This window comes from Pelodiscus sinensis, chromosome 5, assembly GCF_052426305.1.
Source record: "Pelodiscus sinensis isolate ZL-2025 chromosome 5, ASM5242630v1, whole genome shotgun sequence".
Classification (NCBI taxonomy): Eukaryota; Metazoa; Chordata; order Testudines; family Trionychidae; genus Pelodiscus; species Pelodiscus sinensis.
In genome coordinates this window covers 7,648,696-7,667,002 of record NC_143056.1, presented here as the reverse complement: position 1 = coordinate 7,667,002, position 18,307 = coordinate 7,648,696, and the positions used below count along the sequence as shown (strand labels likewise).

Here is an 18,307-nt window from a genome sequence, read left to right as displayed (position 1 = left end):
TCCTTTACTCATCTCTTTTCTAAGCTGAGAAGTCCCAGTCTTACTAATCCCTCCTTATATTAGAAGATGTTCCATACCCCTAATCATTTTTGTTGCCCTTTTCTGTTCCTTTTTCAATTGCAATGTCTTTTTTGAGATGGGGTAACCGAGTAGTATTCAAGATGTGGGCGTATCATGAATTTATACAGAGTCAATATAATTTCTGTCTTATTATTGATCCCTTTTTGATTGCCACTGCAAATTGAGTGGATGTTTTCATTGAACTATTGACAATGACTCCAAAATCCCTTTCTTGAAGGGTAACAGTACATTTAGACCCCATCATTTTATATGTATAGTTGAGATTATGTTTTCCCATGTTCATTATTTTGCATTTCTCACCCAGTTTTGAGAGATCCCTTCATAACTCTCTGCACTTTGCTTCAGACTTAATTATCTTGAGTAGTTTTGTATCCTCTGCAAATTTGCCGCTTTACCGTTCATCTCTTTTTCCAGATCATTTATGAATAGGTTGAACAGAATGGATCCAAACGCAGGCCCCTGTGGGATATCACTAGATACCTCTCCCATTTTGAAAACTGACCATTTATTCTAACCCTTTGTTTCCTGTCTTTTATCCTAGTGGTGGGCCACCAGGGTGATATGGTGACAGGACATGAGCCAGTGGCTGTGGTTTACCATTCCCGGCCAATGGTAGCTACAGCTACATCGCTGTGGCCTGCCACTTCCCCAGAGCCGTCCCACCCGTAGGACGATTTGGGGGCCTGGTGGGGTGGCAGCACTGTCCTCTCCTGGCCGGCAGTGCTACACTTCACTGCGGCAATGGGAAGCAGAGTGCCCTGGCCCTAGAGCAATCCACTTCCTGCTGCTGCTGCTGCAAAGCGGGGAGCAATGGACAGGGAGAGGAGGGTAGGGTGGGGTGGGGCAGAGCAGGCTGGGGACCACTCCAGCTCCCACCTTTGTGGTGACTGTGGGGGGGAGTGATTCCCCTGGTTTGCGTTGCTTGGCGGAGGGGGTCGGGGGTAGAGCAGGAGAGTGGGCAGGGCCTGCGGTGAGGGGTTGCCCTAAGCCCTGCGCCTGGGTCATGGGGAAGTTGCCCCAGGCCCCCCTAATGATGGCCCTGCACTTCCCATAGCTCTGATTGGCCAGGACCAGTGAACGAAGGCCACTGGGAGGTGCAGGGGCTATGCCTGCAGATGGTCAACATCAGCAAAATGTCTCACCGACCAACAGCAGATTACTCTGATGGGCCGCACATGGCCCACAAGATGCCCACCACTGTTTTAACTGGTTACTGATCCATGAGAAGACCTTTCCTCTTATGCATGACAACTTACGATGTTGCCACAATTTGGTGCAGGACTCACTCAGGTGCAGCGGCATGGCTGGGTGGTACAATGGCTGGTACAAGGCACACTCCGGTGCAGTAGTATGGCTGGCAGTTGTTGTGGTTGGTGCAAGGCACACAGGTGAAGCGCATGGCTGGGTAGTGCAGTCAGGGCCAGCCCGAGGCATTCTGGCGCCCTGGGCTCAGCACACGGTGCATGTGCGGCCCGGCTACAGCTGCTGGCGTGCAGCCTGGGGCCTGCCCTTGGGGCATACGGTGCAAGCGCGACCCATTCTGGCCTGGCTGTTGCTGCTGGCGCACACTCCGCACCGTATAGGGTGCCACGGTTGTGGGAGGAAGGGCGTTGCTGGCTGGCGCTGCGGGAGCTGGGCATGCAGTGCCTGATGGCAGCAGTAGGGGATGTCGCGCGTCTCTTACAGCTGCCGTCAGGCGCCCCCCATCAGTTGGTGCCCTGGGCAGCTGCCCGGCTCCTCCATGCCTCCGTCTGGCCCTGGGTGCAGTGGCTGGTGGGGGGCACACTCTGGTGCAGTGATATGGCTGCGTGGTGCAGTGGCTGGTGCAAGACACACTGGTGCAATAGCTGGCTGTTGTTGTGGCTGGTACAAGGCACACTGGGGCAGTGGCTGGTGCAAGGCACGCTCTGGTGCAGTGGCACGGCTGGGTGGTACAGTGGTTAGTGCAAAGCACACTCTAGTGCAGTGGCATGCCTGGGTGGTGCAGTGGCTGGTGCAAGGCATACTGGTGCAGTGGCATGGCTGGGTGATGCAGTGGTTGGTGCAAATCACGCTCTGGTGCAGTAGCACGGCTGGGTGATGCAGTGGCTGGTGCAAGGCACGCTCCGGTGCAGTGGCACGGCTGGGTGGTGCAGTGGCTGGTGCAAGGCACGCTCCGGTGCAGTGGCACGGCTGGGTGATGCAGTGCCTGGTGCAAGGCACGCTCCGGTGCAGAGGCACGGCTGGGTGATGCAGTCCCTCGTGCAAGGCACGCTCCGGTGCAGTGGCACGGCTGGGTGATGCAGTGCCTGGTGCAAGGCACGCTCCGGTGCAGTGGCACGGCTGGGTGATGCAGTGCCTGGTGCAAGGCACGCTCCGGTGCAGTGGCACGGCTGGGTGATGCAGTGCCTGGTGCAAGGCACGCTCCGGTGCAGTGGCACGGCTGGGTGATGCAGTGCCTGGTGCAAATCACGCTCCGGTGCAGTGGCACGGCTGGGTGATGCAGTGCCTGGTGCAAGGCACGCTCCGGTGCAGTGGCACGGCTGGGTGATGCAGTACCTGGTGCAAGGCACGCTCCGGTGCAGTGGCACGGCTGGGTGGTGCAGTGCCTGGTGCAAGGCACGCTCCAGTGCAATGGCACGGCTGGGTGGTGCAGTGCCTGGTGCAAATCACGCTCCGGTGCAGTGGCACAGCTGGGTGATGCAGTGCCTGGTGCAAATCATGCTCCGGTGCAATGGCACGGCTGGGTGATGCAGTGCCTGGTGCAAGGCACGCTCCGGTGCAGTGGCACGGCTGGGTGATGCAGTGCCTGGTGCAAATCACGCTCCGGTGCAGTGGCACGGCTGGGTGATGCAGTGCCTGGTGCAAATCACGCTCCGGTGCAGTGGCACGGCTGGGTGATGCAGTGCCTGGTGCAAGGCACGCTCCGGTGCAGTGGCACGGCTGGGTGATGCAGTGCCTGGTGCAAGGCACGCTCCGGTGCAGTGGCACGGCTGGGTGATGCAGTGCCTGGTGCAAATCACGCTCCGGTGCAGTGGCACGGCTGGGTGATGCAGTGCCTGGTGCAAATCACGCTCCGGTGCAGTGGCACGGCTGGGTGATGCAGTGCCTGGTGCAAGGCACGCTCCGGTGCAGTGGCACGGCTGGGTGATGCAGTGCCTGGTGCAAGGCACGCTCCGGTGCAGTGGCACGGCTGGGTGATGCAGTGCCTGGTGCAAATCACGCTCCGGTGCAGTGCCTCGGCTGGGTGATGCAGTGCCTGGTGCAAGGCACGCTCCGGTGCAGTGGCACGGCTGGGTGATGCAGTGCCTGGTGCAAGGCACGCTCCGGTGCAGTGGCACGGCTGGGTGATGCAGTGCCTGGTGCAAATCACGCTCCGGTGCAGTGGCACGGCTGGGTGATGCAGTGCCTGGTGCAAATCACGCTCCGGTGCAGTGGCACGGCTGGGTGATGCAGTGCCTGGTGCAAGGCACGCTCCGGTGCAGTGGCACGGCTGGGTGATGCAGTGCCTGGTGCAAGGCACGCTCCGGTGCAGTGGCACGGCTGGGTGATGCAGTGCCTGGTGCAAGGCACGCTCCGGTGCAGTGGCACGGCTGGGTGATGCAGTGCCTGGTGCAAGGCACGCTCCGGTGCAGTGGCACGGCTGGGTGATGCAGTGCCTGGTGCAAGGCACGCTCCGGTGCAGTGGCACGGCTGGGTGATGCAGTGCCTGGTGCAAGGCACGCTCCGGTGCAGTGGCACGGCTGGGTGATGCAGTGCCTGGTGCAAGGCACGCTCCGGTGCAGTGGCATGGCTGGGTGATGCAGTGCCTGGTGCAAATCACGCTCCGGTGCAGTGGCACGGCTGGGTGATGCAGTGCCTGGTGCAAGGCACGCTCCGGTGCAGTGGCACGGCTGGGTGATGCAGTGCCTGGTGCAAATCACGCTCCGGTGTAGTGGCACGGCTGGGTGATGCAGTGCCTGGTGCAAGGCACGCTCCGGTGCAGTGGCACGGCTGGGTGATGCAGTGCCTGGTGCAAGGCACGCTCCGGTGCAGTGGCACGGCTGGGTGATGCAGTGCCTGGTGCAAGGCACGCTCCGGTGCAGTGGCACGGCTGGGTGATGCAGTGCCTGGTGCAAATCACGCTCCGGTGCAGTGGCACGGCTGGGTGATGCAGTGCCTGGTGCAAATCACGCTCCGGTGCAGTGGCACGGCTGGGTGATGCAGTGCCTGGTGCAAGGCACGCTCCGGTGCAGTGGCACGGCTGGGTGATGCAGTGCCTGGTGCAAGGCACGCTCCGGTGCAGTGGCACGGCTGGGTGATGCAGTGCCTGGTGCAAATCACGCTCCGGTGCAGTGGCACGGCTGGGTGGTGCAGTGCCTGGTGCAAGGCACGCTCCGGTGCAGTGGCACGGCTGGGTGATGCAGTGCCTGGTGCAAATCACGCTCCGGTGCAGTGCCTCGGCTGGGTGATGCAGTGCCTGGTGCAAATCACGCTCCGGTGCAGTGGCACGGCTGGGTGATGCAGTGCCTGGTGCAAGGCACGCTCCGGTGCAGTGGCACGGCTGGGTGATGCAGTGCCTGGTGCAAGGCACGCTCCGGTGCAGTGGCACGGCTGGGTGATGCAGTGCCTGGTGCAAGGCACACGCTGGTGCAGTGGCCGGTGCACGACGGAGCGTAGCTGGTGGCTCGGGGCGGGGCGCCGGCTCTGCCAATGGGGCCGGGCCAGGTCAGGCCGGGCTGGGGCCGCGCCGCGCCGCACGTCCGCAGCCGCCCCGCCGGGAAGTGCCAGGCGCGCCCAGCGGGGCGGGGCCGGGCCGGGCCGGGTCTAGTCCCCGCGCGCCGCCGCCCCGCACAGACACGCGCCATGGACCGCGGCCACCTGCGCTGCCTGCTGCTGGGGCTGCTCGGGGCGGCGGCGCTGGGCCCCGGGGCGGCCGCCGGGCAGCGGCTGCCGGGATCCGCGGAGCAGCGCTGCTTCTGCCAGGTGAGAGCCTCCGCCAAGCCCCGCGGATCCGTCTGTCCTCCCCGTGCGCCCCCCGCGGGTCCGTCTGTCCTCCCCGTGCGCCCCCCGCGGCTCCGTCTGTCCTCCCCGTGCGCCCCCCGCGGCTCCGTCCGTCCTCCCCGTGCGCCCCCCGCGGCTCCGTCTGTCCTCCCCGTGCGCCCCCCGCGGCTCCGTCCGTCCTCCCCGTGCGCCCCCCGCGGCTCCGTCCGTCCTCCCCGTGCGCCCCCCGCGGCTCCGTCTGTCCTCCCCGTGCGCCCCCCCCCTCCGCGGGTCCGTCTGTCCTCCCCGTGCGCCCCCCCCCCCCTCCGCGGGTCCGTCTGTCCTCCCCGTGCGCCCCCCCGCGGGTCCGTCTGTCCTCCCCGTGCGCCCCCCGCGGCTCCGTCTGTCCTCCCCGTGCGCCCCCCCGCGGCTCCGTCTGTCCTCCCCGTGCGCCCCCCCGCGGGTCCGTCTGTCCTCCCCGTGCGCCTCCCCGCGGGTCCGTCTGTCCTCCCCGTGCGCCCCCCGCGGGTCCGTCTGTCCTCCCCGTGCGCCCCCCCGCGGCTCCGTCTGTCCTCCCCGTGCGCCCCCCGCGGCTCCGTCTGTCCTCCCCGTGCGCCTCCCCGCGGCTCCGTCTGTCCTCCCCGTGCGCCCCCCCGCGGCTCCGTCCGTCCTCCCCGTGCGCCCCCCCGCGGGTCCGTCTGTCCTCCCCGTGCGCCTCCCCGCGGGTCCGTCTGTCCTCCCCGTGCGCCCCCCGCGGGTCCGTCTGTCCTCCCCGTGCGCCCCCCGCGGGTCCGTCTGTCCTCCCCGTGCGCCCCCCGCGGGTCCGTCTGTCCTCCCCGTGCGCCTCCCCGCGGGTCCGTCTGTCCTTCCCGTGCGCCTCCCCGCGGGTCCGTCTGTCCTCCCCGTGCGCCCCCCGCGGGTCCGTCTGTCCTTCCCGTGCGCCTCCCCGCGGGTCCGTCTGTCCTTCCCGTGCGCCTCCCCGCGGGTCCGTCTGTCCTTCCCTTGCGCCTCCCCCGCGGGGTCCATCTGTCCTCTGTCTCCGTGTGCTTCCCCCACGCTCAGTCCTTCTGTCCTCTCTTCCCATACTCCTCCCCAGGTGTCTGTCAAAATGTCTGTGACCCACTCCCCATCCTCCCGTCCATGTTGTCTAAGTGTTTCTCTGTCCAGTGGGACACGAGTGGCCCTAGACTAGCTGCCAGCAACTGGTGCCCTAGGTGAACCATGCGATCGGCGCCCCCACCTCCAAACCCCTCAATGATATTGCGCCACCATTTGGTGCCCCATTTAACTAGGCGACCGCCTAGTTCGCCTATATGGACCGGCCGCCCCTGCCTACCCATCTATCACCTGTCCCTTACCTGTCTCCTCTCTCTCTTCCTACTGCCCTATCTGGACACTCACTAATGTCTCCTGACCCTATGTTGCAAGGGTGGGTCTCAAGAACTCCGTGCAGTTGGGGGTGGCCTGGCACTGCTGGACTTGGAAGGTCTCTGTTTCTGAGGACCAAAGGTTGTGGGGGATTCTCCATCATGCACAATTTGTCAATCAAGGGGTGGGGTGTTTTTTACAGGCCTTGCTCTAGGAAGTGTTCTGGGGGTGTTCTTTGGCCTGTGTTAGACAGCAGGTTAGACTAGGTGAGCCCAGTGGTGCCTTCTGGCCTCTGAACCTATGAAACCATAAGCACAGCATAGAGCAGCAGTATCTGCTGGTCCGTACAGTCCTGCTACCAGTGCCTGTCCTCCCTGAGCCAGAGGGACCCGAGAGTACACTTTGCAAGCTTATTTATGGCCCTTCGACCAGGAATAGTACATAGGCAGACAGCAAGCCAAACCTAGTCCACCAGTTGCTTTGGAACATGCCCTGAAATCTTTTTATTTACTTATCATTGGGGTTTTTACCCTATTTTCTATTATTTTGATTATACCTTGACCACGAAATTTGGACCTCAACAAACAATAATTGATTGCCCCTAGTCTAAGGTGTTCATGACTATAGTAACTTAGGGTAAAAATCGTCCTGTCTGTCCTATTTCTCCCTTGTCACGTTCCCTGGAGTCAGAAGCTATTCCTTATGCGTCTGCCGTTCGGGCCAGAGAGGAGAGCAAGGGAGTAATTTTGATAGGTATTGAGGTGCTGTGTAGAGCCTCTCTTGGAGGAGAGAGAGGAAAATATAAAATCCAAAGTTAGGCTGTTAATGTGTATTAAAGCTTTTGTGGCGCTGTTAACTCTTCCACATTGCATGTGCCGGGTGGTATCCTCAGCTGCTGTAAAGCAGTATGGCTCCATTGACATCAGTGAAACTATGCTAACTTATGCCAGCTGTGGATCTATCTTGCTGTGTATATGTTGTACATTTAACAGTCTAAACAGCAATCCATACTGTGTAAATGCATCATAAGGACCAGATCTTGCAATTGGATTTAGATTAATGGACCCCACGCAGAATACCCGTGACTTTGGAGGGGTCTGTATTTGCAGGATTTGAGGCCTAGATGAGTTAAAATTTCAATGAAGTACTTAACACTTTCATTTTCTGACCCATGTTTAAATCTTGTAACCGCACTATTACAAAAGAAGGCTTTGCATTATCTTCCTGTCTTTCATCTATAAAAAAGGAAGTGGAAAATGGGAACTGTGGAGTTGCACAACTGTCTTGGGTTAATAATCATTTTCATTTACTTCCTTTCGTTTGTGGATCTCAAAGCCCGGAGACTTGATATTCGAATGTCCGACATAAACTGTGGATAAAGAATAAAAAAAAAGTTATTCAGTCCTTTAAAGGTGTTTTGCCTATATATAACCATGGAGACTGAGTAGCAATGGGGGGGAAAAGCGGCATTAAAACACAAGTGCAAATCCAATGAAAAGTAAGCATAGCTGTACAAAGCAGAATGGGACAGACATTTTAAACAGATAAGTGGAATAGTGCTTTCCATATGTGCATTGAAGTGTTTGTTGTTTTTTCTTTTTCCTTTGGGTGGGAATGGTTGACGGTATATCGTGTGCGTCTGAGCTCTCTAAAGCCAGACTCTTTTTCTGCTGCCTTTTCTTTTAGAATATAATTTGTTTTGTTTTTAATGGCATTTTTAATCATCAAGGTATTACAGACTTTATTGGCCCCACAAACACAGGGGTTGCTTATGTGCTGATCGTGCACTACGTAAGGAAAGGGAATAGCTTTTATTACTTCATTAGCATAGCCATTGCATTAGATAACTTTGGGGATGTTGCTAAAGACTTGCTAAAACTAGCACTCAAAGTATTTCAGATGCTGGACCAAATAGGTTGCCTTTCTCCACATGGCCTGGTTGGAGGGAGGCTCCCCAGAGGCTAGATCAGTGGTGTGCAACCTTTCTTCAACCACGACCCCCATATTTTATTGTACTCGTGTCGCAACGCCCCAGATAATTTGAGCAGCCGGCTGGAGCCTATGCCCACCACTATGGTGACCCCCCCCCAGAAGACATTCGTGACTCACGGGTTGTGCACCACTGGGGTAGATGAAGGCATCTACGTTATAGTTCCTTTTACTGCAGCCACCACACCGTTCCGAAAACAACCGTGTGTAACTCAAAACAACTTGACAGTTTCACATAATGTTGCTGCTTCACCATCTGTCTCCTTCGCACTAAATATCATTTCAGCTTCCCTGTTCCATAACTCTGCAAACAGCTCGTCCTCTGCTCACATATTCTTGTTTATGATGCATTACGTGCTTGACTCCGCCATTTATCAATTCTCTCTGTCAACTCCCGGCAACTTGCCGAGCATATGTTGTTTACAGATCTGTGGAGCTGCTTTGTGGAAACACTGCTGCTGTGGGGTGATGGGCAACCTGGATTTTGGTCAAACGTTGCGGAGTTAGGCCCGGGGAGGGCAAAATATGGCCCTTGGGCCAGGTGTAGACCACCAGACATTCTGATCTGGCCCATCACAATAGTCTGGGCTGCCAATGTCCCGGGGCCCAGAGGGTCCCGGAAACAGGCTCCCTGCCTGCCGTGCTCCGATACACTGCTCAAAGCAGCCGGCTGCTGGGGCCACACGCGTCTCAGTATTGCAGGCCCCATGGGAGAGGGGCTCTTTGTCCTGCCCTCGCCCCCAGCACAGTCCTTGCAGCTCCCGTTGTCCGGAAACTGTTTTCTGGCAGTGAAAGAACCAGATCTTTTGCCCCTGGAGCAGATTTTTAGCTCCTGTTCCTTTTCTTTGTGTTGCTTATTTGGATTACCATGGTGCTTAGGACTAGCTCTTGTCCTGGACCAAGGTGCTAGGTCAGTGGTCCCCAACACAGTGCCTGTGGGCGCCATGGTGCCCGTGGGGGCATTTGTGTGTGCCTGCCAAGTGCTCGGGGCTGGCCTGGCCCCAGGCACGTGGCGCATGCATGTTGCCGAAGCCGGCCCCGGGCGCATGGCGCACGGTGAGCGCTGGCCCCGGGAGCGCCGTGAATTGGCCGCCCGCGCTCTCGGCGCGTGGTGCTTGGAGGGGGCGCCGGGCGCGCGGCGCTTGCGGGGGGAACCAGTGTAGCTGCTGACCAGTGTTCCCTCTAAGCTGAGAGAGTCAGGTGCCGCCCAGCTGATTCGCAGCGTGCCCATAACCAGCCACACCCAGCCGCATGTGTTTCTAATGGGGGTGCACATCTTAGGGATGTTAGCAACTAGTTGAGTCACGACTGGATTAGTCCTTCCCACTTCCCTTGCTGCCTCTGTCAGACTCTATCAGAGGCAGCAAGGCGGGGAGCTGGAGCCAGTGCTGGGGGGAGCTGGCTTAAAATCTGGTGTCCCCTCCCCCCCAGTACCATCTCCATGGAGAGGCAGGGTCAGAAGAGGCACAGTGGGGGACCAGGGCGAGCCAGGAATCAGCTGTCCTGGCTCAAGCCTAGTCCCAGACGCTACGCCTCTGCTTTTAGAATGGAGTAAGAGCTGGGTGGGGCAGGGAGTGAACCCCGCTGTGGCTCTGCCATTCCCCCCCTTCTCAACAAATCGAGTAGTCGATTCGCTGATTGGATGCAATTTAACATCCCTCTCACATCGGCACGTGCCCTGGTGCACATCACACAATTTATTCTGTCCACGGATGGGAAAAATTAGAGGGGACACTGCTGCTGACACAGGCTAAAAGATGCTCCTCGTTCCATGCACAGAGGTGACCCCACTTCCCGGACAGGCTGCGGGTAGGGATGGCAGGCTGGGGGCAGGTGGCAGTGGGGAGGGGAGAGCACATGCCGCGGGGAGGAAGACGCACCCACCCTGACTTTGCTTGGTGGAGTCTGTGCATGGACTTAATGGCAGCTGGGGTGGGCATTAATAAGGAAGGAGGTGACTGAGTGAAAGCCAGGTGGGGAGAGGGCAAACCGGACACGGGGGAGGAAAGCGGAGGGCCACGAGGGGGAAGGACAACTGGGGAAGAGAGAGGAGGGCTGTGCGAGGGCAGGGAGCCGTGCTGCAGGGAGATGAAGTGACGAGGAAGAGCCAAAGCAAGGGCAGTCTAGTAAGGTATTGATCTGCTGGGCTTTAGGACCAAATACGGTAATGACATAATGGCCACGCTTGCTGCACATGCCATGCTGTTCTATTGGCGTAGAGAGCTCATTAGACATGCATACTGAGCGCCAACTGGAGTCCTTTACGAGCCGACCCCAAGCTTCCTCGTGAATTTGGGCCACTCCTGTTGCCTGGCTTGTTTGTGTCTTCCAGCTGCGACTACATCGTAGTTCTAGTTAGGGCATAACCAGCCCTACCCTCTTGCCTCATGTCAGCCTTCCACGCCCCTTCCCTCTTGGGCTTCACCATAGCTTGAGTGTTGCTACCTGTTGGTTGGGCAAAGCACCCCAGCTTCTGGCCTCTGGGAAACCCAGCTGTTCCGCTCCACGATTCCTATAATCGACGAAGCATACGGCGCGCGTTTGGGAGTAGATCAGCTGGTGTGTTTCATCTTACACAACTGTTCCAGCTAAATATTTATTTTGTAAAGCTGTCACCTAGTGCGTGTGGCATCTGTTGTCAACGTATTTGTGATTAAAACATAGCTGCCGTGACGGGAGGCGCTGTAGCTATCCAGATAAATAGCATGACAGCTTCTGCAACGGGGCCTAACGCAGCAGGGAGAGACACCGATACGGTGATGGGCGTCCATTTCAGAACCTATAAGGAATATTGTCATGCTGGAATTAAGAATACATCCCGGGTCCTGTGTGCGTTTCCTGGCTGGAGTCTGCATTTTGATCCTGGCTGTTCCTAGGTTTCTAGATCAGCCAGGGCAGCAGTGAAATGGAGCCCTACTTAGTCTTATTGGGCCCTTTCTCCTGGCACCAGCCGCATGTAGCATTGCTTCAGTCCTATAGGAGACTATGGCCAGGTCTACACTAGACCTTGGAGCTTGGCTTAAGGTACACAACTCCAGCTACGTAGAATACATAGTTGGCATCGGCTTAGTTTAAGCAGAGCTTGATGGCATCCTCGCAGCGCCAAATGCTCCCGTTGGCTTCCCTTACTCTTTGTAAAAGCAGGAGTACCAGACATCAATGGGGGTACCCTCTGAGTTTGATTTAGCGAGTCTAATTAAGTCTCGCTAAATCGAACTCCGGAAGATTGATTGCAGAAGATGGACACTGCTGCGATGGACCTTCCGGAGTAAAAACAAGCCCTTGGATCGTACACACTGACTTCCAATGCTTGGTAGCTCTTTTCTTTGGGACTTCTGCTGTCTCCGGCTTCAGCATCCTGGAGGCTTCCTGCAGGCCTGATGAGAGAAGGAAGGGCAATTGCACAGGGGCCTGGAGCTCCCGGCTGCTGCCCCAGACCCCTTTGAACTGCTGTGGGAGTGCCACTTGGCTTAGCTCTGACGGGTAATGGGGAGAGCTGAGCGTTGCGCTCCAGCTGGTGCTAAGGGCTGACTGCCCTCTGCTGACTAACCCCTTCTGGCTGAGGCCCCCCCCCCCATCGGGGGGCACAGAGCCGGCCCTCCCATGCCTTGCACCTGGGCCCACGGTGGCTGTCAGCCCTGCTGGGTTCTTGGCTTCACTGGGTCCTGTTTTGTCTTTGCGTTGGCTCTGGAGGAAGGGCAGCAGTGGTAAGCAAGTGGGCGAGCAGTGCCCGCTAGACCGTGTGTATGCTCGAGAACGGAACTATTCCCGGCTGGGAGGCTGGAACGGGCTGGCGCACAGAGGGTGAATTCCTGAGTGTTCAGTCAGTGGGAATTGTCAGTGGAGAGAGGATTTTCCATGCACTAGCCATGCTGAGTTGTTCTGAATCCTCTTCATGGCCCGCCTTCACCCCTCTGCTACTCCAAACCCAGTTGCCATGCTCCCTGGCTCCCATGCTGCAGCTCCCAGAAGCCGTGGAATTGGGTCAGTTTCAAAAGTTCATCTCTGACCTGGACAGCCATCTAACCAGGGGTAGTGCCAACCATTGTAGCCATCTGTGCTGCCGGCCAAAACCACTCCGGCTGAATCAGTGAAAGCGGATCTAATCCCAGAAGTGTTTGGCATGGAGGCACACTTGAAGCATGCCAGTATTCTGTTGTTTTTTTTCAAGGTTGCCAACCAGCATTCCTTGTAAGCTGTACACTTGGGCGGCCACCCAGGAGAGATTCAGGTGCTGCCCAGATGATTAGCAGAGCTCCCACAGCTGGCGTTTTTCCTGCTGGTGCACATCTGCACATGCTTCTGAGCACATAACAAAATTTATTCCGCACCTCGATGCAAAAAAGTTAGAGGGAACATGGGCGCTAGCAAGCTCAATGTGCTCTTAGAATGGAACGTTTTGCTGGTGCTGACGAATCGTTAGCTGCCCAGGTTTGCACCACCGAAGCACTGAGCAGCCACTAGATCCCAATGATGCATGTTCCCTGGCTAACCTGAAGAATGCAATCTTTCCAGAAAGTAGCACTGAGGATTTTGAAACTGAAATGAGTGTAGACTTGAGATTAGTCAGTTAATTCTTTTAATTGGGAGGCTTAGCCTGGTTATAAACTTAATTACTGAGCTCTTAATTTTACAGTCATTGCAATACAAAACACCTTCAGTTCCCCAATTACAGAACTGTAGAAATGTAGGGCTGGAAATGCCCACATTTCTACTGTCTTGAAAACATGAGGCCAGGTGTAGAAAATACTAGCTGCTTGCATTGAGGGTTCAAAACCAGGCCTAGAACTATATTTTGCTTATGGGGAAGCAGGTGTGCTCTCGTGGTCAGGTAGACTTCCCTCTCCATTGAGTTCTTCAAACTTCCATTGTGACCCAGGATGTCCCAACGATTTCTTCAAAGAAGTCTGCTCCACTGTACTGATGCACAATGCAAGAGATTCGGTTTTGGAGACTGGACTCCGTATTCCTGAGTCAGCAGACTAGGCCATTGCAAAGTCAATCATTTGGGGTTTTTTTGTGAAGGGCGCGGGTTTAGGGTTGCCAGGTGTCCAGTTTTCGCCCAGACAGTCTGTTATTTCTGGCCCCTGTCTGCTAAAAAACCCCAGAAAATACTGGTAAAATGTCCGGTATTTTCTGTTTCTTTTGGACGGAAGGCCGGCGGGGACATATTTCCCCTGCCGTGTCTGGCGAGGGCACGGGGAGCAAGGAGTGAGGGAATATTTAAAGGTGCAGTGACCTCTTTCCCCCTCCCCCACCCCCGACAACTTTGGCTCCCTGTTTTGTTTTTTCCCCTTTGCTCAACCAATTTTTTTTTCTTGCCATGTTCGGGATTTTTTGTGAAAGTATCTGGCAACCCTCCGTGGATTGTTCCATCCATTCTTTCTTTCCTTGGGTTATCCCTTATTGTGGAGGAAGGTGTTCTGTTGCCATTGCCATCCGCCCCAATGGAGGGCGGGGGAAGGGAGCAAGAAGGTGTTTAATTGCCCAGTGGTGATCAGGACTGTTCTGTCCCGGTTTGTATATGGCTTTCACCACCGTAGTTCTCAGAGTCTTCAAGCGAAGTGATACACATCTCTTTGTGGTTCCTTCTTTCACTCTTCCCTTTCCCATGAATGATTTTTAAATGTCCATTAAAAAAAATTGGATCTGAGTCCTGGCTGCTCTATGTGGGTCCCAGAGAAGGCAGGCCAAAGAATTGTGCCTTCCCTGGGAGTGAAATGCGGGAAGGTTTGTGGTGGTACTTTGTGGCTGTGGGATTTCGTTCCATGGTCTGGGACCAGCCCCTGAGAAAGCTCCATCCACCAGACCGATGAGATTTACCCTTTACTACTTTGCACAGTTCTTCTGGACCTGAGGAGCAGACCTGTTTCTGTGCTGCAGATCTTCAGTGCAGGGGTCTCAACTTAATTTATCTTAGGACCAGTGCCAGTCTGGCAGGGCCACAAGAAGATCTCCACACATCCCCCCCTCCCCCCGCCAGCCTCACCTGTTGTTCCCAGGCTATTTAATGCCCCCCTGGGGATCCAGGCACCACTGCTGGTAGCACAGCAGGGCTAGAGCGAATTCTAGCTGCTTCTGCACCATTGCCGGCATGTCTCTCTGCCCCGGGGGAGATGTACAGAGCCATTCCGTCCATAGGACACTTTGGAGCACCCAACCTGGGCCTGCATTTTGGGAGGGCCTGCAATGTAGCTCCCACCACTGCAGTGAGTACAGGGGGACCCGACCCCTGCTGCCACCCCGTGCCAGATCCCCTGATAATCCCCAAAACTGTGTCCCTCAGGGAAGAATGCTTGAGGGAAGAGGTATGATGGTGGGGAGAAGAGAGGGCAGGTCAGGGGTGGAGCCTTGAGTTTGAGACCCCTGTTTTAGGTGACCCCTAAAACATTAGGGTATCATTTAGGTATCCTGGGCCCTAACAGATGAGTGCCTTAAAATTAAGGACCAAGGCCGTGTGAATTTCTTTCACATGAAAGAAGAGAATTATCAAGAAGTCCTTGAAAACAACAACAACCAAAGCTCTGCTGTCTCTCTCTCTTGGTGTTTTCTTTAGTCCTTGCTTCTTTCCGACTGTTGTTCCTGTCAGGTGCTGACAGTCACTAGAGCAGCAGCACTACAAGTTTGCACTTAGCTGGCAGTCACCATGACGCTGGTAGGGACCCTCTGTTTCTCGTTATCCTCTCCTTTTGCCTCTGCCTGCTTCCAGGGCATTGGACGGGTAGCTGAGATTTGACATGAGCAGAAATTTTGGAGACCGAACTAATGTTTTGTGCGTGCATGTCAATGGTTATGTGCGATAGAGTTCTACTATTTCTGACAGGTGGTGAAAGATGGGTCAGGGGAACTTATTTTAATAAACTCTAACAAACTTCTTATGCTTCAGAGGGGTAGCCAAGTTAGTCTGTAAAAGGAAAAACTTAAAAAACAACAAATAGTCTAGTAGCACTCTAAAGACTAACAAAACATGTGGATGGTATCCTGAGCTTTTGTGGGCAAAATCCACTTCTTCAGATGACCAAAGTATAATGAGTCCAGATCCAAGGATAAAACTTCCTATGGATATTCACTTCCTAAACTAATATGTATTTCAACAAAGTCCTTCTCTGTCTTAAGTCTTTTTTGTTAACACAACTATAATATTAACTGACACTGGAAAATGCCACCTTAGTACTGATGTGTCAAAATCCAGTATAAGTCAACAACATAATGTAAAGGTGGAATGCGGGGCTGTTTGAACACAGTCTTGTTCTCGTCTTACTCTATCTACTCATTTGACGTTGTGCAATTTCCTCTTTGAGCCAGCCATCTATGTGCTGTAAGGCCACAAATGAATCTGTCTTCTCACGCAGTCATAAAAAAACCCCACCCAACCACAACGCATCACTCCAAAGCTGTAAGAAACGTTGGCTTTTTAAAATAGATTTAACATGAATCCTTTCTTGGAGCTCTGTAATTCGATGGCTGAAGAGATTCCGTCACACTTTTTTTTTTGTTTGTTTGTTTGCGTTTTGGTTAAATGAGCTAAATGGCAGCACCACAGTTACCTTGAAAGACAGAACTTTATTTTGGCCGTTGTGCGTTCTGATGGCGGTGTTGTTTTGGCTTACTTGGTGTGGAAGCAGGGACTAGTACTTCTTACAACCCTGAGATGCGACAGGGATTGTTGTCATATAAGAAACAAGATAGGCAATTGCCATTGGTAAAGTTCAGGGTGTTCAGGCCTTATAATTGCACATACATTATGTGTGTAGCCAAAGGAGTACATTTATGTATGGTGTATAGACAGGACGAGGCTATATTTGTAGTGAGGTAACTTAGTCAAAGGTTTCAATCAGAATCTATGATTTTATTTTTTTTTAAAGAGCAACACATTCATTAGGAATGGGAAAGGTTTGCCGGTTAACAGATTAGCATAACCCTTAATGGGTGATGGGTTCTGGTTAACCCTGGGGGGGCCGCTGCAGACAGGGGCTGCTCTTGTCTTTCCAGGCAGAAAGTTGTGCAATGAGAACAATATTTTGTTGACTGTGTTCTGTATGCACAATGAGGCATTTAACAAAGCCAAGTGAATCGGTCATTATGCTCCAGCGGGGATTGGGAGCTGGGAGCTGGTGGCTGGGCTGGAGTGGTCCCACACCTGCATCCTGCTTCATCAGTTAACTGGGAGTTTACATCCCTAGTATTCATGAAATATCAACTCTTCAGCAATATGCCAAGTACGACTAGGTTTTGGGAAAAAAGGCATTCCTCAACAGAGATGTACAGATGCCAAGAGATATCACACCAATACAGCAGAGATGAATGCTTCATTCTAATTGTCTTTATCTGGTAGCCTCTTCGAAGAAGTGTGGGAAGACATTTTGCATTAAATTCTGTGCACAGAATTTAAAAACAGATTCTTTACTTGGTTCATGTTATCTGTCATGTTCTGTTTTTTATTCAACAGGTCACTGGTTACTTAGATGATTGCACCTGTGATGTGGAAACCATAGATACATTTAACAACAACAAGCTTTTTCCTAAATTAAATAAACTTCTGGAAAGTGACTACTTCAGACATTACAAGGTATTTTCTTTCATATTCAAATTATATTCATTGACAAAAATATTTTGGGATTAGATAAGCAGTGTCTTTTTGGGTTTTTTTTAAAGTTATCACTTTTAATTCATGTATTCTTGTTTCAGGAGCATGATCATAACAATTCCAGCTTTCATACTATCCAGAGAATCTTAATTTTCTTCAAACAATTTATATAAAGTTTTAAGAAGTGCTTCTGAAGCATTTTTTCCCTTAAGGGTTCAGTGGTAGAGCAAGGAAGTGGTTTTGATGTTAGGTAAAGTTTGGGAAATGTTTCCGGGCAGAAAGTTGTGCAATAAGAACAATATTTTGTTGACTGTTCTGTACACACAATGAGGCATTTAACAAGGCCAAGTAAATTGGTCATTATAACTTCCATCCCGTCTTTATTAATCTGATCCTTTACAGGACAAATTCTGCCCGCAGCTACATCCATAATAGTCTCTCCTGCAGTTGCTAGGGTTGCATGAATGTAAGCAGTGCTTAATTTGTGCAAGAACTGAGCCCTGCCACTTTGAGGCTTGGCTGTTCATAGCCTTAGCACTTCTGGGCTTGCTGCGTCAGTTATGTATGTAAAAATATTGCTTGAACCCTGGCACCTCTGTCATTATAAATTAAGCCCTGGATATGAAGTGACTGTGGAATTTGGTCATTTGTGCTTAAAAAAAAGCTTTCTATGTGGGGAGCCAATCATGATGCAGTATTTGAGTTGTGTTTGTCTGCTACTGAATTTAAAAAAAAAATCATTACATGATTGGATTGTTTAGGGCAGTCCCCGGGTTACGTACAAGATCGGGACTGTAGGTTTGTTCTTAAGTTGAATTTGTATGTAAGTCGGAACTGGTACATATTGTAGGGGAAACTCTAGCCAAACATTTCTCCAGAGCTCAGTTTTATTCTCCCACACCTCACTTCCCTCAGTCCTTTATTCTCAAGCTGAGGTGTCTGCTGAGAAAAGCCGCTCCGCGTCTCCCTGGTCTGCTGGAGGGGGGGAGGGGGGGCGCTAGCTTCGCGTCTCCCTGGTCTGCTGGGGGGGGAGGGGGGGCGCTAGCTTTGCGTCTCCCTGGTCTGCTGGGGGGGGGGCGCTAGCTTCGCGTCTCCCTGGTCTGCTGGGGGGAAGCATCTAGTGCGGGGTTGCCTCACCCTGTTTGTAAGCAGGGATCCGATGTAAGTCGGATCCATGTAACTCGGGGACTGCCTGTACTTGTGTGTTGATATTTTGAAGCAGAGAGAAGGGGCGAATTGAAAATCTGATCCAGGCCCAAAAGCACCGAAGAAGTACCCTGTAAAATGCACTCCCCAGTGTTTGAAATCTGTAATGTCACCATATTCAGTGTCCTCTATAAG

At 54.0% G+C, this 18,307-nt stretch overlaps 1 protein-coding gene across 2 annotated transcripts in view; it reads left to right on the top strand.

The window, feature by feature from the left end:
* Positions 1-4,802: 4,802 nt before the first annotated feature.
* The window catches only part of ERO1A (endoplasmic reticulum oxidoreductase 1 alpha), a 40,425-nt gene continuing 26,920 nt past the window's right edge, over positions 4,803-18,307 (top strand). For both annotated transcript variants that reach the window (XM_075926210.2, XM_075926209.2), the window contains exons 1-2: positions 4,803-5,025; positions 16,829-16,948. In XM_075926210.2, the coding sequence (XP_075782325.1) occupies positions 4,906-5,025; positions 16,829-16,948 (240 nt within the window). In that variant the 5' untranslated portion in view covers positions 4,803-4,905. The remainder of the gene's footprint in view (positions 5,026-16,828; positions 16,949-18,307) is intronic.